This window comes from Aulonocara sp. 'chitande type north' Nkhata Bay, linkage group LG12 (genome assembly GCF_057382095.1).
Source record: "Aulonocara sp. 'chitande type north' Nkhata Bay isolate Kocher_YH1m ecotype deep benthic linkage group LG12, A_spYH_male_GT1.1, whole genome shotgun sequence".
NCBI lineage: Eukaryota > Metazoa > Chordata > Actinopteri > Cichliformes > Cichlidae > Aulonocara > Aulonocara sp. 'chitande type north' Nkhata Bay.
In genome coordinates, this window is record NC_141355.1 from 37,337,342 (window position 1) to 37,359,434 (window position 22,093).

At 40.6% G+C, this 22,093-nt stretch overlaps 1 protein-coding gene across 1 annotated transcript; it reads left to right on the top strand.

Annotated features, from left to right (window-relative positions):
- Positions 1-8,588: 8,588 nt before the first annotated feature.
- Positions 8,589-19,232, top strand: tmem175 (transmembrane protein 175). The gene is made up of 10 exons (XM_086315474.1): positions 8,589-12,472; positions 12,902-12,940; positions 13,472-13,569; positions 13,669-13,720; positions 14,130-14,165; positions 14,257-14,340; positions 14,507-14,671; positions 14,854-14,932; positions 15,012-15,147; positions 16,236-19,232. The coding sequence occupies exons 1-10, from the start codon at positions 12,269-12,271 to the stop codon at positions 16,906-16,908; spliced, it is 1,566 nt and encodes a 521-aa protein (XP_086171600.1). The 5' UTR covers positions 8,589-12,268; the 3' UTR covers positions 16,909-19,232.
- The last annotated feature ends 2,861 nt before the right edge of the window (positions 19,233-22,093 follow it).

Genomic DNA, 22,093 nt, shown 5'->3' on the forward strand with positions numbered 1-22,093 from the left:
ATAGAGAGTATTGTCAGGATATTTCAAAAGAGAGTATTTTTTATCTAATGAAAATCTTTGGGGTATTAAAAGCATAGTAAGGGTGACTGCACCCCAACAGCTAAACGTGGGACGTCAATCCAGAATTGAATTCAAAATCCTGCTCCTCACATACAAGGTCTTAAATAATCAGGCCCCATCTTATCTTAATGAATCTTTGGATTCAGGAGACAGACACTATCTCTGCTTTAAGATTAGGCTTAAAACTTTCCTTTTTGCTAAAGCATATAGTTAGGGCTGGACCAGGTGACCCTGAATCCTCCCGTAGTTATGCTGCAATAGGTCTAGGCTGCTGGAGGATTCCCATGATGCATTGCATTGCATTTTTCCTTTCCAGTCACCTTTCTCACTCACTATGTATTAACAGACCTCTTTGCATTGAATCATACTTGTTATTAATCTCTGTCTCTCTTCCACAGCATGTCTTTATCCTGTCTTCCTTCTCTCACCCCAATCAGTCGCAGCAGATGGCCCCGCCCCTCCCTGAGCCTGGTTCTGCTGGAGGTTTCTTCCTGTTAAAAGGGAGTTTTTCTTTCCCACTGTCGCCCAAATGCTTGCTCATAGGGGGTCATATGATTGTAGGGTCTACCTTATAATATAAAGCACCTTGAGGCGATCGCCTTGATGTGATTTGGTGCTGTATAAATAAAACTGAATTGAATTGAACTGAATAAAGAGGCTCTTTGTGAGTCACATTAGGGTTCTTCCCCAAGTATAAATCAATAAACACTCACAGCATCTCCAGGTAAAAGGTTTGGCAACAAGGATCCTATGAATTTTTTTCCTATGATGTGAGAGCGTGCTTTTCTGTCTGGAAATCATCTTTGAGTTTCCACATCCCTTTTTTGAGACACATATTTCCTGTGAGACTCATCTGTGTTGACCTACAGCCAATCAGTATATGGGATATATTCTCAATATGTAGGACAAGTGATGAAAACACTTGACCAGGTGTTCCCACTTAAAGCGGAACATGTGGTCATCCCATGTACAGGCTGTATTAAACATGATCACAACTTCATTACACAGTAATCATTAAAACTCTAATTAGAATGTAAGAAGAGGAGGTTGTAATTGCAATGCTACAAAGTGAAACGTCCTTTATTCTAAATAAATAATTCCATTATTCATTATTTTGGTATGAACACTACAATCACAAGGTGTCCACAACCTTTACTAACTTTAATCATTAATACAATTTAAAATGATGAGTTGTAACAGACAACAATCTTTATCTCTATCGACCCATAGAGATGATGTAGAGGCTTAAAATCTTCTTGTTTTGTGATAAATGTGCAGCCGTGTCTCAGCGCAGTGTCTACAGGATACTGAATTCATAACAGGATCATTACCCACTGCAAAAGACTCCTACAGTGAGTTGTTTAGTGTCCTTGTTGGAACCTGTTTTAACATCTGGATGTGAATAAATGTTTCATATAACAGGTACTTCCTCTGAATTTGCATGAGTCACCAGACAGCTTACTGGATATGAGGCACAAGTACAATAATTATCATGGTCCTCCTGTGTGTCTCCAGTGTTTCTCTCTCTCCCCTTTCTTTTCAATCAATCACATGCGGATCATCTGGCAATCAGCTGCTTGCTATTTAACCTGGGCCAGACCTCCAGTCTTTGCCATGGTAGTCTTTACCTCGCTGCTTTACTCACTGAAGATTTCTAATATTCCTCTTCCTGTGTTAAGGATGGACCAGCGAGTTTCAAGAGTGTTTGTTGCTTGGCGGTGTTAAGAGATTCTGTTCGAGAGACTCAGCATATCGGGGATTTGGATTCCATGAACCTTTCTTCTATTGGATTTTGTACATATGGGACTTCTGAACTGAGCACCTCAGAAACACTTTGTATATAACACTGTCTGCACCAACGCTGTAAATAAACTCACTGACCTTTCATTTCTGAGTCTACCTATGACTCCGGCCAGACAAACATGAGAATAATAAAAAAAGTCTTGAGTCATCCCTCATTTCTTTATATGTTGCTGCTAATGGAAAATTATTTAAATACACTAAAAGAGTTTGTATAATTCTAACAAGCCTGAAAAAAGTCAATACTTGGAATGAAAGTTTACTAAAATTACAATCCAGCTCTTGTCTAATGTCAGCTTTTTCTCCCTGTTTCTCTTCCTTCAGAATGTCCTATAAACACTGCTTATGTTTATAGGACCACTTCCTTTTATATTTTATTTCCCCTTGCTGTAAGAGCTCTGTAACACAGAAATTTCTCATCTGTAGCATAATAAAGGTTTATTCTATTCTATTCTATTCTATTCTATACTTGTTTTTGTGACAGTCTACAGGTAAAAAGTACCTAAAATACATTCAATCTGCAGGCATTTCTTTGCCAAATTGTCAGAAATGATGAAAATATGTCTCAAAATAGTCAGGTACACAGACCTGACTGAAAATAAGTGAAAACGTGTGTCTAAAAGAAGCTTTGATCAGACTTCAGAAAGCCTGGAGAACTGTTGATAAAGACCATTTCAAAGGTTCTAAGAAATTCTGGCTCTTCTGAAGCAAAATGCAAAAAAATGAGAGGTTTGTTAAGACTTTTGTAAAGTACTTTCTAATACTAGAAAACAACCAGGGCACTCTGTTCTCCAGTAAGTTGATCTGTTCAGTTTATTCTTTGAGCATATGGGCAGATGGGTCAGTTATTCCCCACGGCTGTGCTGCATTTTGTTCTTTATTCATCTCATGCTAGTTTCACATAGCAATTCTGTTCAGTACACACAGGTCTTATGGCCCGAATCTGGTCCCCCTTACCTTATTTTTGCTTTTATTATTTGATAATTGCACATAGATTTGATACATTTTTTTGACATTGTATATGACAGCCTCTTAGTAAATATTACTCTGGATCAAATAAACTTTTACACAGAATTTCAAACTTATCCTCATCAGTGTTGACATGGCCTAAGTCATATTTTTTTTTCCAGGGTAATGAATGGAGTGTGGTCATAACGGGGTCTTTGAAGGAAGGTGAACGTCAGCAGGCCTCTTACACCTGACAGGGTTTATTAAGTTGAGGTGATGAGCTGCAAAGCCAGACAGCAGGGGTTGTGATGGCAGCCACTAGTCCTGTCAAAACTGATTAAGCTATCAAGTCTCGTGTCTGGTTGGCTTGTAGGGGACGAGACAGCGAATAGTCCGACGACAACAATATCCCAGACTCGGTAATATCTCAGTAATGGCATGTGAACGCTCAGATGGGGATGGCAAGACGGGGAGAGGAAAGGAGGGAAAGGGGTCAGGAGGATGGGATGAAGAGCGGGAAATGAGAAGGGGAGAGTGATGGGCTATCACAGAGGTGGCTGCTGAGCAGATGGGCCCCCACCTGGGTTCCTCTCATGGGAAATGGCTTTGGATGAATGTCAGAAACTGAGGAAAGGGTAGCAAGGCTGGAGATCCCTGGGGTTTGATGATTCCTTTTATTTCTTTATTTTGTTGTCTGGCGACTTCCAGATCCGTTGTGTTATTCTTTGATTGTACAAGCTGGTCTTGTGGTCTGAGATAGTCATTCAAAGTTTGCTCATTATATTCGCTGGAAACAGCAATTTGGTTGTCTATGATTATTTGTCAGCTTTATTTTAGCACTTTCTTTCTTTTATTTACCTTTAATTATTTGTTGTTTTTTTTATCTCTTGTTTTGGGGTCTGTGGTATTTTGCTGGTGCTTTGTGTGTATAGATAAATGGTCTCTACCATTGATGGTAGCATGAAAAGAGCAAATGTGAACAGGCCAGATACTCTCTAGCCCTGCCAGCATGTGCCGCTGCTCATGAGCACAACATTCAGAAGCGTTTGTACTCTCTAAATGTGTGTTGGTAGAATTTAGACCAGCAAAGAAATAGACTGCACAGTAGTTGTGTGCTTATCCTTTCATCTTCTACTTCAGGCTGCTACATAACATGATCAATGTGTGAAACATCCTAAAAGTCAATACTGTAGGTAGCTAAAGGGTAAAAACAACAAGCAGAATCAGTAATATTTCATCAATCAGACTACATGATGAATTCTCACTATCCTATGTGTTCATCAGTGATTCACCGATTTCACAAAATTGCTTCTTTCTGAGAGGCAGCATGTCCTAAAAATACCCCGTCATGGCAAAAGGAGCTTAGCGGGGTTAAGAGCCTGTGCAGCGTGTTTACCTCCAGTTTTACGTGGCAGCTGGCATGAAGCAAAATAATCTGTTGTAGTGATGGACAAGAGCTTTGTAAGTGGTCAGCAGCAAAGTTAAAAATGCACTTCTGTTTGATTACCCGAAAGGACACATCAAGAAAGAGTCACACTGCACATTTTTTGTTCCATAGTGTATAAAGATGTGCAGCAACTCAAATGTTCCACCGCATGCTGGCAAAATAAGTTGACTTAATCTAAAGTCTGGTCTCTGGAGTACTGAGTTAAGCCATCCACTGTAAATCCACTGTTACATAACTGTCTGCTTCTTGGCTGCTCTGTGACTTATATACTTTATGTATCAACATTTTTGATATGCAAGCATTGCAGGACAGACATTTCCATCCTGTGGGTCAGGGATCCAAAAACCATCCTGCAGTGATTAAAGGGATTAGAAAATTAACAATGACACTAAAATATATCACATGGGCTACAATACACGGCAGCAGCATCCTGGTCACGCTGACCTTTATTGTATTTACAGGAACTCATTTTTTACTATTTAATAGAATATCCATTCTTCCATCCTCTCCCACGTATCCTTGTAACTGTAACTTCGGTCGTTGCTGTGTTTTTTGGAAGTCGAATTTCCCAGAGGAACCCACCCGAGGGATTAATAAAGTTCTATCTTATCTTATCTTATCTTATCTTATCTTATCTTATCAGGGTCATGGGGGGGTTGGGGGGTAGGTAGGGATAGGTGGAGCCTATCCCCCTATGCCTCAGGGTGACAGGTGTGTTATACAGCGGTCCTTCGTTTATCGCGGGAGTTACGTCCCAAAAATAACCCACGATAAGTGAAATCTGCGAAGTAGCCAGCTTTATTTTTTACAATTATTGTAGCTGTTTTAAGGCTGTAAAACTCCTCACTACACACATTTATACACTTTTCTCAGACAGGCGTGAACATTTTCACACTTTTCTCTCTTGTTTAAACTCTCAATGTTCAAACCTTTGTAGAAAAATGAGTCCAGTACTAGAGAATGAAACCAAAGGCACACGCAGGTGACGACGTGTCATCGACATTGTTGTGTTTGTTGGGGAGAAAACGTACAAACATACAGCACAGCGCTTCAGAGTCACACTGCTAGCGATTGAAGATTTAGGTAAATTTGACAAGCTGAACGCATTCCGTACTGTACAGGACATACGGCACGAGACTGATTGACAGTGGTCTACAGCCAATCAGGACGAGGACACAATGCGCTGTAAAAAAACAAACAAACAAAAAAGAAAGAAAGCATGCAAAATTGTACACAAAAGAAATCAGCGAAACAGCAAGACCACGACAGGTGAACCGCGATATAGCGAGGGACCACTGTACGCCAGTATGATGCAGGGCTAACACAGAGGAAAAGACAACCATTCACACCTGTAGTTAATTTTAAAATCACCAGTTATCCTAACCCCAACAACCGCATGTCTCTGGTCTGTGAGCAAAAACCCCACAAACAGAGAGACAACCAACGACTCCACACAGGGAGGCCCCAGCCAGATGGTAGAGGAAGTCATCAGTGGTGATAACCACCGCGCCACCATCCCGCTGTGCTTAGGATCTGTTTCCTGAAACAATACATGTTTAAAAGTTATTGGAAGAAATATAATTTACATTTAAAAGATCAGCACCCACATTTATGTAAGCGTGGGTCCTGAGTGTTGCTTGGTTGTTAGTCTGGTTTGGTTGGATGATTGTTCAAGTTTGCTCATTAGTGTGTTCAGCTGTTGGTTGGTTGGGTTTGTTTGTTTGGTGGACTCTTTTTTTTTTTTGGTTGTGTGGTTGGTTGTTAGTCTGTTTTGGTCACTTGGTTGGTTGGTTGGTTGGTTGGGTTTGTTTGTTTGTTTGTTTGTTGGTCTCTGTTTTGGTTGGTTGCTTGGTTGGTTGGTTGGTTGGTTGGGTTTGTTTGTTTGTTTGTTTGTTGGTCTCTGTTTTGGTTGGTTGCTTGGTTGTTAGTCTGTTTTGGTCACTTGGTTGGTTGGTTGGTTGGTTGGTTGGGTTTGTTTGTTTGTTGGTCTCTGTTTTGGTTGGTTGCTTGGTTGTTAGTCTGTTTTGGTCACTTGGTTGGTTGGTTGGTTGGTTGGGTTTGTTTGTTTGTTTGTTGGTCTCTGTTTTGGTTGGTTGCTTGGTTGTTAGTCTGTTTTGGTCACTTGGTTGGTTGCTTGGTTGGTTGGTTGGGTTTGTTTGTTTGTTGGTCTCTGTTTTGGTTGGTTGCTTGGTTGTTAGTCTGTTTTGGTCACTTGGTTGGTTGGTTGGTTGGTTGGTTGGGTTTGTGTCAGGGTTCCTGGGTCGTTGCTTTCAGTTTTGTCATGTTCAGTTTATTCTTCACACTCATGGTTTTCGCTTCCTGTTTTCTGTGCCAGCGTGTCGCCTGTGTATTGTGTTCCACTTGTTTCCATCTATCATTAGTCAGACTAAGTTCAGCTGTGTACTCACCGGTTTCTAATCACTCATCATCCAGCGTGTATTTAAGTCCTCAGTGTCCACCAGATTGTTGTCGCGTCATTAGATGTTATGTTGTCGTTCCCGCCTGTGTTCAGTTGTTCAGCCTTTCAGTCAGTCCTTTAGTTCCTGCTCTGTTCATTCACTCGCTCCAATAAAACCTCATCATCCTGCACCGTGAGTCCTGCGTTCGGGTCATCTCTTCCTCGCCTCCACACACAACCTCTGACAGTTTGTTTGTTTGGTGGACTCTTTTATTGTGGTTGGTTGATTTAGTCTGTTTGTTAGTTTGGTGTGTTGTTGATTAACTTTGACTCAAGTAAATTTAAAACATGATTTTAAAGCAGCTTTTTGAGCACTTGATATTTTGTTACTATAGTAAAACAATTTAAACTAAACACTGATCAGTAATTTTTAACTATAGCTTCATAGATTATGAAAGTTTGTCAGAAATCTGGGGTGTAATCAGGACACTTCTTGAGCCATTTCGACATGATAATTGCAGGTGTTTTTATTTTAGAGTCAAACATTTCTAAGCATTGCATTTCACTCATTTTTCTTTGACGATGTCGAAAATGGCACCATAATGGTTGGTTTCTTGAGTAAGTGGTGATTTGACTTGCCCGTCTTCTGATTTGTTCACAAACACATCACTATGTGGTCGCTGGCAGCTCTTAGTTGCTAAGCTACATTTGAATGCAGCGACTATCCCCTCTTTCATTAAATGTGTCTCTTGGAAAGAGTAAAAAGGGCTTTTATGTCAGCCACTCGCTTCAACCTTCACTTCCTTTGTGCTGTCTCGATTGGTTTGCTTGATTGTAACGTGACTAACCAGGGACAAGATAAAAGCTGCAATGAAAGGCCTGCAAGGACAGATGATCTAGTCAGATAAAAATCTCTATAATACTGACTCTACATGCCAGAATGGGAGTGTTATACATTGTATGGGATGAAAATTTAAGTTATTTTGCTAGAAATTTAGTCAACAGTTTATTTCTACAAGCCATTTCCTTCATAATACAGCAGAGTGAAGCTGACCCCCCACCCACTTGAAACGTAAAGGCAAATGTTTGAGCATATTTGTGCAGGTACAATTAGCGTTTGTGCTGCTACGGTTTTTGAGATATTAAACTTTATTTTATAGGTCATTCAAAGGTCACCATCCCCCCAGGCTGCTCCGAAACAGACCAACATGGTCGACTTTTTTTAGTGCTACATTTGTGCTGGTTTGTACAGGTAAAATTAGCATTTGTGCTGCTATGATATGAGATATGCTGTTATGGTGTTACTGCTGAAAAATGTCTTTTTCAAATGACCTTTCGCTTTGTGTTCACTTGTTCAATAAAGTTCTGTTAAAAAAACCCAAACTCTTATTGTATTTAATCAGCTAAATTTGTAATGAGTGTAGTTTTGTTTTTGTTTTTTTTTACTTCAATTTCTTTACTTCAATCACTTTTCGTTCATAAAACTACGATGCAAATGCTTGAGTATTTATTTTTTTTGAGTGTATTAAAATAACTTTTTTGAAAACTACATTTGAACATTTTACACTCCCATGAACATTTTTTGAGAAACAATGTTTCTATGAAACTAGTTACATAGGGGACATAAGAGGCTAAGCAGGGAAGCTAAGGGAGAGGAGGAGTAAAGTGCGACCGCCTTCGTCAAGAGCAAGAGCATAAAAAGGTACAAAAAAATTGTACCTGCACAAACCAGCACAAATGTAGCACTAAAAAAGTCGATCATTTTGGTCTGTTTTGGAGCAGCCTGGGGGGGATGGTGACCTTTGAATGACCTATAAAATAAAGTTTAATATCTCAAAAACCGCAGCAGCACAAACGCTTATTGTACCTGCACAAATCAGCACAAACGTAGCACTAACCGCTCCGCCTATTTGCCTTTACGTTTCAAGTGGGTGGGGGGTCAGCTTCACTCTGCTTATGAAGCATACTAGTAATTATTTTTATATTACCAATGGAGCGACATAATTTCAGGGTAAAAGGGTGTCTTGTAGAGTTAAACCCATCTGAACCTGCAGTTTCTCTTAAATAGTCAGACTATTCTTGCATCTCACAGATCAATTTTTGGTTTTCTGCCTGGCTCCATAACCTATCATCTAACAGCAGTGACAACAAAAGCTCTGATACACTCAGTGCATGTGAGGTGACCTAAAAATTATTCAGCTCGACCCCTTCATGTCTATAAAATTGAAACTGCTGATTGTTATACTGATTTATGCTGTTCTAACTTTTAAGACTCACTTTTAAGAAAATTATTTTAGAATCTGGACTTTTTTCTGTTCATGAAGAGATTTTCCTTTCATCCTTGAACCAGGAAGCAGGTTCAGCAAATTCTGACACCGTTTTGCTCCAGTGGACCGAAGAACATGAATGTTTGTCCACATGAAACATGATGTTTATTTATTTATGTTTGATTTAGCATCGCCCACTCAGTCATCCTTTTAATCTTAACAGATTGCATTTGATATGTAATTTAATTATTCAGCAGTAACGTGACAGGGAAATGCAGGCGATTGCAACTGAAGATACAAATGTGCATCCAACAGATTTCTGTGATTAAGAGGAAATGATGTCGACAGTCAGGGTTCCATCTTTCAAAATGTTGTGCAAGATCACTTCGTGACTATGTGTCATCATGTGAAGATATTTCAACGTGAAACTGATTATAGTAACATATGTTGGATGTTTCAGTCCAGAGGAACTGGATGACAACTTGACAGCAGCCTCACACAGCAAGAAAGACGCAGAATTCAGATTTTACTTTGAGCGATCATCCTCTGATCGCTGTTTGTGTTTGCTGTGTTGACAGATTGATTATAAAAAGACTTGTGCTAAATATAACAAGAAACTAATATCTTAATGGGATTTCATTGGTTGCAGTGATGTAAACTAAAGCTAATGAACGTTGATATTGACTGAATGAGGAAGGTGTGTTCAGGTACAGCAGGAGGGGAATGCCGTTAAAACTGTTGCTCTACTTTCTCCTCTTTTATAAGGTCATATTTACTGCAGGTGCACATGTATGTCTGTCTGTCCCAACCTCAATGAGCCAAACTGTTAATATTATATGTTATGTGTGAAAAGCAGACGGACTAATTTATGCAGTGCCTTGTTTGGCTGTAGATAGAAAATTGTCTTTATGTGAACACGTGTGGAGTTTTGTGTTTTAAATGCAGGGCAGCACATCACTAAAACTCAGGTACTAGTGATCAGTCCCCCTGCAGCTAATGTGAAGCCATTTTTCAGCAGATGAAATCTTACTTACCACCCTCTCAAATGGCTGGCTGCTGGTTTAATCCATGGATCGTGTTGTGTCAGTGGGGAGATCTAGTACACATTTGCATGAACAGTGTTGAGGATGGAGAGCCTTGGATGCTGAGATGTCATTAGGAGCGACAGCCCCAGGCACTGCCAGAGGCACTGGCTGCAGTCGCCGAACCTGGGGTTCTTTAAGACCAGTGGAAAAACATGGGACCGGAGCCAGACTCAAGACTCTAGACTCTCCTCAGGCTTTGGCATGCTGTTCCTGACCCCAGGTTGTAGCGCTGCTGTGAAGCCCCTGAGGCTGAGACGATGCCAAAAGACACGAAGAAGGAAAAGCAAGAATGCAAAACAGCAGGGGGACAGTAATTAAAAGAAATATTCATATTCAATCAAAATGTGCTTGAATATGAATAAGTGGGAAATAGCTCTGTTTCCAATAAGCCAGGAAATGTATTTAAATTATTACTGTAAATGCTATAAATATAAATAAATAATACATGTAAACCAGAAGCAAAGTCCTGCTATAAATAGAGAGCAATAAATGATCGGACCTATATCATCGCATATGGATGCAGACATGAGCTACAGTGACATGACATCACTGTAAGCCGGGTAGAGTTGCAGCACAACAGGTGGATTCCTCATGAAAAAAAACGGACCTGCGACCTTCTTCAGCAGTTATGGTGTAATGTCGCCCTCTAGAGGCAAAAGAGCCTCACATGTGTAAGATTGTAAACAGCCTTCAGCCGGTTTTCTGCAAACTCATCCATATCAGAAACTTCCACTGAACCCCCCACTTCAAAAACCTTTAGATTAAGGAATCAGCTTTTAAATAATAATGTCTGGAATACAGAATGTTTAGTTGACCTTAAATTAAAGATTAATTTATCGGGTGCATCCCAAAGCAACACACATCAAAAGTAAGAAATTAAGACATTTAAATATTAAGGAGAGGTTAGAATATCTTAGATTCGTCATGCCTCTTTAAGGGAGACCAGCATCTAAAATTAAACGGCTCAATATATTTAAAGTCAGTTAACATATCTGTTTTGTTTTTTCCTTATTTTTCTCTCATAGACGCTTTTTTTCTATTCTGTGGCATCAAAAAACCCTAATAGGGTCATGTCACAGCAGCACAGGACCACACAGGTGTTTGTGGGGGCAGCCAATTATCAAAATGTTGGCTTAAAGGGGGAGGGGCTAAAACTGCTCGTTTCAGACGGATTATGGTAGCTGCACCAGGGTCCAGAACAGAAATAATTATATAGCATTAATATGAACTGAGTCATGCAGAGGTGATCTAGTCGAGTTACTGTGTGGGAAATATGGATCTTAAAGTTGAGCTGGTTGAGCTACTCTGCTCCCCTGAAAGCTCGTGGTAACAATAACTGCTAATTAAAAGTCCTTTCCAGTGGCCATTGTTGATGTGGAGTTTGACTACTCATCAGGGATGTCAGACTGTTGTGGGCCACATGCAGCTCACTTTGATCTTAAGTGGGCCAAAACAGTAAAACTCCCCTTTGTGTGAGTGTAAGGATAATTAACTACACAATTAAAATCCCTGGGATATCTTAAAATAAGAAAAAAGAAGTGCAGCTTCAGCACTAGGTCTCAGCTTCTCTACACGATAAAGAAATGCTGCTGTAGTAAATAAAAGAAATCAGTCAGCACGAATGAATAAATGTAAAATGTTTGAATAGCCATATGTTTGACTCTACAGTAAAACAACCTTTTCTGAACATCAGCAGCTCTGTGAACAGGATCTTATGCAATATCATAACCTGCATTTAAAGCAAAATGAACACAGCCACAGTTTGATTTGGTGGCTGCTGTTTGAAGAGTCCACTTTGCTTTTGGCCTTTTATGTGAAGCTGCAGGTTCTGACAAAGAGGTTAAAGTTCACCGTGGCCTGCTTGGCTAGAATGGCAGGTCACAGGTGCAAATACCTGCTAATTAATGGCAACAGTAACGGTTTGTTGGTCCAGTCAGACACAAGGTGTCAAATTGTTATTCAGTTAATTTGATTAAAAGGCACCAAAACCACAAACAGGCCCGGTCAGGTGACTTTAAGTGGTTTTAAGACCCACATCAGAAGGCAGCTTCTAACACACTCAAATAAAACCACTGTGGACCACGCCAGATCAGAAACACAAAAATTACAAAGTTCTCACCCCGAGTGGCTCCTCTCGCTTTAACAGACGATCTCCGGTGAGAACAGGAAACCAGCCGGGCTGCTGCTTCCTGTTTCCCCGCCTTCAGTCAGCTGTCTGTCCGCTGTGTGTGGATGAGCAGCACTCCCCAGCAGCTCCTCCAGGATGGGGGAAAACGACGACAGCGACATCATAGAGCATCACGTCGAGGAGGAGATGGAGAAGAAAGGTGCGAGGAGCTACGCAGCTTCCTCCTCCTTCCTGGAGAGCGTCAGTCCGTCCGAGAGAGAGGGCCACAGCAGCACCCAGTCCTCCCACAGACTGCTGGCCTACAGCGATGCTCTCATCTCCATTATCGCCACTGTCATGGTAGGAAACACGCCGAGCTTTGCAACACAGTCACAACATTTAGGTGATACAGTATTTGCAACAGAAGAAGCAAAACCAAACAGCAAAAAGTCCCACGGAATAGAAAATTCACAGTGAAGCGCAGATACGCAAATATTCCAATTCATGGAGCTTCTTCTCTCAACTGTTGTTTTACTGTCATAGTCAGACCCATCACACTGAGACAGGAAGAGAAAAAAATCTTATCTGCAAAATCTGTAACAGTGAAAACTCCAATTAATTTCAAAATAAATAAATAACACTTATAGAAAGATTTCTGCCTAATTCATTACTGCTAATTGGGTCTCCTGGCCCCAAACACGCTGATCTAAGAGTCTAACATATCTGTGTATGTGCAGCACTGTATGTTTGAGTTGATCTGTCTCCTGATACAGTTTCATTTATCCACAGATTTTACCTGTTGCTCACACCAAAGTGGAAAATAATGAGGTAACGTCGGACTTTTTAAAAACGTATTTCAAGTTTTAGCAAAGCCGTGATATCCTTGTTATTCAGCTGAGCTTTCTGATGCAGCTTCTGATTTTGCAGTAAATGTAATAACAAGTTAACGTATTGTTTGTATTTACGCTCTGCAAACTGTAAATAAAATCGTCACCAGCAGGGGGCAGTGTTTCTCCTGTGGTTACACTGAAATGCTTTCAGATGTGTGACGCCTGTTTTTGTTTTTGACGGTGAATTTTAGCCCCACCCTTATTTTCTTCAGGAGGCTTTGACGGGACGCCATTGTAAATGTGTTTCTAATGATTTGTTGCTGGTTGAATAAAGGCTACACTGACTCATCGCACCATCTTTTGGTACAAAATGGTATTACACCAAATTGCAACCTGAACTGGATCATCTTCCAGGTTGCTTCTCCAACATTCTCTGATGATAACTTTAGTTACTTTTGGAAGTTTTAAACTATCTTAATTCACATTAAGGACCTATAACAGGAAAATGCTGTAAAATCTTGTATTGCAGGAATTGAGGGAGAGTCTTCAGGGTCTACTCACCACAAAGATCGGCGTTTACTTGATGACATTCCTCATTGTGACTGTTGCCTGGGCTGCTCATATCAGGTTAGTAGTAGTGGTAATAGTATTAGTACTAATAGTATCATAGTACTAGTTATTTCTAAGACGCCCGTTTTCATTCTTTCTCTCCTCGTTTATCTTCAGGTTGTTTCAAGTTGTTGTTCGTATCGATGACTGTCTCGCACTTCTGAACCTCGTAAGTATAAAAATTACTTAAAGTGTTTTCAAAACGATAATGTCATTTTTTAAATTTGTAATTTAAGCCTGCCTACAAGATAATCTCAGGTTTTGTTTATCTCATGAAAGGATGATAATGAATGCATACTGATGTCTGTTTTTTTGATCAGGTGACATGCATCCTTATTTGTTTTTTATCCATGTCTGCATGTTGTTTGTCCCACGAAGCAGGGACAAGATGTTACTTGAGACTTACATGTGCATATACTCTTACTTAAATTCACCTTATGCTTACAGTTAGGCTGAGCAGAGACTATAGGCCTGTATAAATTGGCTTCAAATTTCATGGTGTTTTCTGTCAGCAGTCACATCATTTAGAGTATTTTGGTCATTTTTAGTCTGAACTTCTGCTTTTGCTTCTATTTCAGGCCTGCATGATGCTGATAACCTTCCTCCCCTACACAGTGAGTCTGAGTGTGTGAAACTGTTGACCCAGAATCAGTCACTGCTGAACGAACGACGCTCTCATTCAGTGGTGTCATCTACACTTTGCAGTTTTCTTTAATGGCGACCTTTCCTGAGAACATCCTCGGGATTTTACTCTTCTGTGGTTGTGTGATGGTGATCGGCGTCATTCAGGTGAGAAACTTAAACGTTAGATTGTCATCCTTCGGTAAGTCTGCTGCTCTGTTCAGTTTCCTAACTTCATTGAACCATTTATCTGCCTTAAGGTGTTGGGCGGCTGAAGCCTGTGGTTGCAGGGCGGTTTGCGTACGTTGTAATCCCGTGTGTCTTGTTTCTGTAGTCGGTGATTGTGTTGTACGCCTTCAGCCGCCCCTTCCTCCTGAATGAGCAGATCCAGATCTCAGAGAACCAGACCTTCTACAAACACCACATCCTCAAAGTCATCATGAAGGTTCCCATCATGTGCTTCTTCGCCAGCATCTTCTCCTTCATCTTCTTCCAGCTGGTTGGTGCTGCTACATTTATTTCCTTCATATTTTAAAAATGGACAATATATAAATGTCTTATTTTATGATTATAGGTGATCTCCGCTCTCACATTTCTTTGTTGTTTGCCAGTGAATAAAGTAACAAATCCAAAGCTGGTCAGAAACACTCTCCCAGTATCACGTTTTCATTTCTTCCTCAGTCTTACGTTCTCTTGGCCATCGTCATCTTCCTGCCTTACATCTCCCAGTGTTTGAAGTGGTGTCGCAGCAAAGCCATCGGTAAGAGCCGGACCGTACGGGAACTGTAAATAAGTGCTGACCTCTGGCCTTTGTACCAATCAACCCTCGTCCATTTCAGGTCAGGTGGAGGAAACTCCAGACTCCATGTTGTTCTACACCTACCTGCCTAACGAACCCCTCAGCAAAGAACGAGTGGAGGCTTTCAGCGACGGAGTTTATGCCATCGTAGCAACGCTTCTCATCTTGGACATATGGTTCGTTTCAGCTTTATCGGCTGTGCAACTTTCAAATATCCTTTGGGAGGGGCCTGTTTTACTGTCAGAGGAATTGAGTCAGTTTTTTGGTCATTTGGATGATCTGAACATTTAAATAGTCCACTATGAAAATCTAAGGTTAAAAAAACTAATTTGGCATAAAAAAAAAATGAAGGAAATGGTCGAAGAAAAGTATTTTTGACTTCAGTGTAAAGATCAGAGCCTGGTGACGTACCAAGAGTTGCTCATAATGATGAACTTCTTAGCATGATGATGTCCTTTAATAAATTCCCCCGAATGTTCGGACTAAATCCTGTCAAAGAAATGTTCAGAAGACGTCATGGCCCCTACATAAGGGGAAAAAGGAGGGTGGACAGTCGAAACAGTTGATGTAGACGGTGTGACGTCTGCAGTTTATCGAGCGTGTTGTGGCTGCGAAGCTGCACACACCTTTGATGAAGCCCCTCTTTGAAAGTTAGACTGACCAAAGTTTACAACATAGACACGTTTTAGTAAATATGAGCAATACCTAGATTTTTCTAACCAGTGTAAAAGATGGGCGTATTTACCGCGATGTCACCGATTGGTTTTTTAAGTCCCGCTTTGAAGCCTTGAAATGAGAGCTTCCAATGTTGATTGCAGAAAAACCAAGTGTGACAACGAGGGGAAGAAAATGTTTATGAATGTTGAGGCCATAAACTTCTATAGGAAGCCGAATCATCCTGCAGCCACAGCTGTCACCATCTGGTGGTCGTCAGATAGAATGCACGATTAGGCACCTCTGCATTTGTGGCATCTCTTAAACTGTCTAAATTTGCACCAGTTTACAGTATTTTTATTCATAACTACAATTTTTTGTTGGATGTTAAGACTCAAAATCAGGAACTTTCCAATCGAGGTCACAAATCTCAGAGTTGGCATCTGTATCTTTAATACACTCACTAAAAATACTTCAAAAATCAGTTTTGTATAAACTTCTCTGAGTAGCAGTGATTCTGTTACATTTTCTAGTGTGGGTTAAATGTAATACAAAGGTTATAATTGGAAAAACCTTCTAATGTTTAACTTCTCCGGTTCTTTCCTTCTAGCGAGGACAACGTCCCAGATCCCACAGTTGTGCAGAAGCAGTTTGGCGGCAGCCTGACAGCGGCTCTGCGGCTTTACGGCCCCGAGTACCTCGCCTACTTTGGTTCCTTCGCCACCGTCGGCCTTCTCTGGTTTGTCCATCACTCGCTTTTCCTCCATGTCACCAAGGCAACGCGCTTCATGGGCCTGCTGAACACCTTCTCGCTGGCGTTCGTCGGAGGTTTACCGTTAGCCTACCAGCTAACGCACGAGTTCCCGCCCAACTCTCACAATGAGCTGGAAGCCATTCAGATTAGCTGTGTGATCATTTTCTTCGCCGGTATTTTTCAGCTCGCCATTTGGGTGGTCGCTCTGTACAACGAACAGGAAACTCTGCACCCCTACGTGCGATACGGTGGACGTGAGCACGTGCTTATGCTAGCTAAGCTGGCTCTGTACCCCTGCATAGCTTTGGGGACGTTTTTCCTCACGTGCATTTTGAGTAAATTTAGTGCCCCGATTTTCCACCTGATGGAGATCACGGTGCCTTTTGCTTTTCTAGTGTTGAGGATTTTGGTGCGTCTCGGGTTAGCGCTGCTGCGGCTACTTTTCTGTCCTGACAGGTCCGATCGGAGGATCGTCATAGAGGAGGAAGCTGACGAAACAAGAGTGCCATTTAATGCTCTAGTTACATAGGGGACGTGGACAGGGAACTGATGCTAACTGACAGATCTGAGAGGCAACGTTGCTGAAGGGCTTGGTCTGTGAATGTGCTTATATTTGACCTCATGAGGAGCCTGCTGGGCTTCACACCGGCAACAAGATAGAAAGCATTTAGACCGGTTTAAATGTTGAGAGCATCGGTGTAAATGGGATTAGATATAAACCATGTGCACTGAAGGAGATTTATTAGGGAAATACTTAGTGGAGCAGAGCGGTGAAGAACAGAGCTGATACTGACGGCCAGAGCCTATTCGTTCATTATTTTCTTTACAGTAACATGAAGAGTACCAGTGCAGGTTTAATCAGCAGTTAATCAATGTGATTCAATCATTGTGTTTTAGTTTTATTACTTCATGTGCAGAGCACGGTCCGTCCAGCCGCTATTAGTTAACTGAGCCTTACAGAATAGCCTCTAATCACCCACCGAGGATTTTCTGAGCATGCTCAGACGCCCCCTGCAGGACATCCATGAGCTGACGGTGTGGCAGGAGAAGTCTTTCTGTCAAACTGGTCTCCTTTGTGACACGTTAGCAATCGGACGAGGCTTTAAGTCTTGAGTGTTGGCACTTTAAAAATACTTCTAATCAGGAGAGGCCATAATTTTTCAAATTGCACTATATTTCCATCACGTGTATGTTAGTGTCTAATAACCGCAGTAATGTGTGACTTTTTTAAATTTATGTCGCTATTGCATCGTCCACATCATGCACTCTGTATACGTTACCTTGACTACATGATTATTACGTCCCGATTTACAGAAAATATGTGAAAATCCAAGTTTTAAGGCGTCGCTGTAGCTTCCTGGGGTGTAACGAGGGTATTTGCAGAGGCCCGATTTTGCCCTGAGGCCATCGACTGTATGTCCGCCCGCCACCACCCAACCCACCCGGCTGTCCTGTCTCTAAAAAGCCCCCAAAAACTAAATAAGTTTTCCCTTCACATATATAGCAAGTTCAGGTGTCTTGTAAATGCAGTCTGTCATTTCTTGAAGTGTAAAAAAAGCTAAATTTGCACAATAATTAATAAGGCGATAAATATTTTAGCCATTACTCCAATATTTTAGATTTCTACATTTCAAAAAATAAGTTGGAGAAATCAAACATTAAATAAACATGTAAATGTAGAACATGTCAGATTATGCATGTTTGAGGCTTGTTTTGTTTTTGCATTAACACCAAGTTTTATGAAAAACTGAAGATTTGGCAGATAACATTAACTGACCTAAACAAGTCATTTTTTAAATGGGGAGGGTGGTAAACCTTTCTCCAGTAGGGGGCGCTGTTGTTATTGATGTACTGAAGCCACTTTAGTCCAGATGTGTTGCTCCATGATGCTGATATTTGTTTGTTTTTTCGTCTGACTCAAAGAAAACTATGATGCACTTTAATAGAAACCTTCCAGAGGATGCAGAAAAGTTTGTCTGTGTTTGCTTTGTTTGTCTGAGTCGTTCTGCTTCCATATCCCGGCTGCACTACAGTGCATCGTTTTAGTTTGCGGGTATTCGTAACTGATCATTCAGGCCTTGTACTTGTACAAGTTAAATGCAGGATATCTTTCCGTTGTCTGGCTTCACGAACCCCGACAGCCCCAATCAGGCCAAGCAGTCACACGAAGGTTGTTATCAAGCTGATAACATAGCTAATAGCATGATCACGTGGGCAGCAGTGACTGATTTTTATGTAGTGCACTACTAGAAAAATCTGAGGTGGTTAAACACAAAACAGACTGAAAGCACCGCGGCTGCTGAACCACCTTTGTAATACTAAAACCCAGGTTTAGTCTCAAGTTACCTGGATAAGCCAAAATCCTGCTGTTGGTGTTGGTGGCTGTTATTGGTAGGAGCAGCAAAGTTGTTAAGTTTTGTCACTGTATAACTTTCCCATTTATCCTGATACTTCTCATGGTGAAAATAATGAACACAAAATGGCATTAACATCTTTATGTATTACAACCCAGTCACTTCTTTGCTTCCTTTAGAAGTTACATTTTTATTGTCTTTATCTGCTCGGTGGTGTGTTTAAAGCTCAGAGTCGATAGGAAACGTCTGAGCAGCTCTTTATGCTTACATGTGTGTTAGTAACGGCTCTACCAGTGCAAACTCCACAATTGTTCTTTCACTCTGTGCAAAATCTCTCTTTTCCTAACTGTCAGGCTTTGTTTTGTGAATAAATCTGAAGTTGATCCTTTAATGTAAAAGTGATTTGTCTTTTCATTATCAAAAACACGAATCGGAATAAAAACATTTTAAAGAAAAGTCTTTATTTACCTCCGTACATTAAACACCTTCACAATCTCTCTATTAAGATATCAGTGTGTTTATTTACCGTACTTTGTATTGCCCCTAATATTAAACAGCATTATTCCTCAGTAGATACACATTTTCCTTATCCATCTCATTAGAAAACATTTCTGCTCAAATCAAACCAAATGTACACAAAATGATAAATTAAAAACAACAACTGAAAGTCTGCATCGTCACCTGACAGCTACCTGTTCTCTTTTCTACCTTTGTGTGCAACGTGGTAGGAAAGTATAAATTAGTATGCACGTGTGTCGTGGAACTACAGCTGTAAATATGGAGTCTCAAGTGTCCCAGTGAAATAATATACATCTTAAGTATATCAATTAAAGATTGATTAGATAGCCACAGCTATAGCTCACCTGCTGCTCATTCGCTCCATACTTTCCAGATTACAACCTGAACTGTGCTGCTTAAAGAGAAAAAAGGTTAAACTGGTAGTGTGCAATAAACAGGCGTGGGTAGGACTAAAAAGAAATATTAGATCGGTAGAAGAACAGCAAACACTCCAACACCCACTGGGAAATGAATCCACACCGTCAGACTGACCGATGGTGTTGATTATGATCATTATGGGAGCTGAATTTAAGAGACTGGAGGAATCAGTAATATAGCATTTAACAAAGTATATCTATTTTTAAATAAAAGGCACTTCTAAAGTTCGCTCATTATCCTTCCAGACAATACACAGTCATTACCTGGGACAGCAGCTAGTTTATATACACATTTTGAATTAATTTACGAGTCACATTATTCCACTGGCACACTCCAGGCTCCATATAAATCCATTCTAACATAATTCTGAGTCAATTCCTGCTCCACTTTTGGTCGGATCTCTTTAGTGTTGACACGTCGGTCCAGACGTCTGCGTCCTTCGCTGCTTCTGTGAATGCTGAGGGGTGCGTAAAGAAAAGCGCGTAAAGCGGTAGTTAAAACATTTACACAGTACGATACAGCTGGTCCCAAAAATTCAACCTGAACCGCTCGTTCACATCTTGGAATCTACGGTGAAAAAACGAACAGAACAAACCGGACGAATAAATTAAAATATCCTCGTTGACCAACGACTGAAGCGTGTGAACACAACACAGATCCAGATGTCAGCACTCCAACCCAATTCCAAACTCTCACCTTCCAGGTTTGAGTGTTTTGGGATGAGCAGGGAAAGTCGGGACAGGAGAGATCTGACTCCCATCTGACTCCCAGAGCTTTTTCACTAACAGAAGAAAATCAGTGTTGATCAAACAGTGCTTTGGTAAACGTCTCTGTGAAAGGATCTGGATACAAACAGAGAATCTCTTTGCAAACGTAGCGTCGTAACACGTGAAAAACATAAATACGAATCATCACATTTCCTCTGACATTAAAATTATCCGATCCATACTCTAAAGAATCAAACTACAACTTGCATTTATAGCTAATAAAACCACCTCCCAGAGTTCTTTGTACACCTAAAGAAGTGTTTTATATACTGTACATACACTCCATCGTACAGTATATAGGCTCTACATTTAATCTCATGTTATCATTGATAACATTTTGTATTGCAATCTACATTCAAACTTAGAAAACATTGATTTGATGTGCAAAAACACCCTAAAGCATCCAAAAATGATCTGATGGAAACCTCCCCCTCAAACACCACCACCACCCCCACAGATCAACTAAAATCACTGGTTGAAGGAAACCGTTTCACATCTCGGGAAATGTGCTCATTTGTTTTCTTTCCAAGAGTCTGATGTGAAGATTCAGTCCTGTGTGAGCAGCGAGTCATTCCTCTAAAGCTCACAGATCAACACGCGTCCTTCAAACTCTCTGTCACTGACTTGCTAATTAGCAACCCTGCAGAGTAAGGAGTAAGGATACAGAGACCAGAGGGCAGCTTTGCAGGCTGTTGCAGTTTTCCACCAACTTAAAGTTGTTCCCTGTGTAATCTAATCTGTACAGTGCGCGTTTTAGGATTTTTGTGAGGATGGAAATGACCTCACTGCCATGGACGAATATGTCTGTGGATCCAGATATCAGGGTGGGGATTAGGACTAATTTCTGGAATTTTCTTGAACATCACAATTTTTTCTGTTTCTTATATTAATTATTATGCATTTGTGTTGTTCGGGATATAAAATTTGCAATTTTGTCCAATCTCTAGAACGATAAAACATTATTTCAGTTACATCGTGGATTCAAATCTGGACTGAGTCAGGCGCTGCGCCTCTGGTTACATTTTTAAAGTCAAATCCAAAACTGCTCAAGTGAAACGTCGAAATAGACAAACGACGAATAAACCAGTTGCTAGACTGACTCTAGATTCCAAATAGGCAGTGACTTCAATATAAACGTGCTTCCTCTTTCTTTTGGGAAAAAGTAAGCTATGCATTTAGCGTTGCCTTGCAGGTATTCTCATCTCCAAACGGCCCATAACAAACCAGGAAAAACCCGGAACAAGGGAAATGAGTCGTAAAGGAGAGAAATTAGTACAATAACTTTTACACTTGCATACGAGTCTGTTTGAAACTGTTCCTGCCCACTCATGTGACGTTTATGTGGGATTTTTGGGGTTTCTCTGTATTATTGTAGAGTCTTTACCTTACAATATAAAGCGCCTTGAGGCGACTGCTGTTGTGATTTGGTGCTATATAATAGGTATAGTAATGACACTATAAAACTATGTTCTGCTGCTCCACATTTGTGACTTTTTAAAAACTTTTCCATTGATCTTTATAATATTTTCTATATTTTCTACTGTATTGCTGTGCTTATAGACAGAGAGGACAGTGCTACTGATCTTTTTATCAGCTCAAAGACAGAAAACCACTGACTACATTTCCCACAAACCACTATTCAACCTATTCCTTTAAA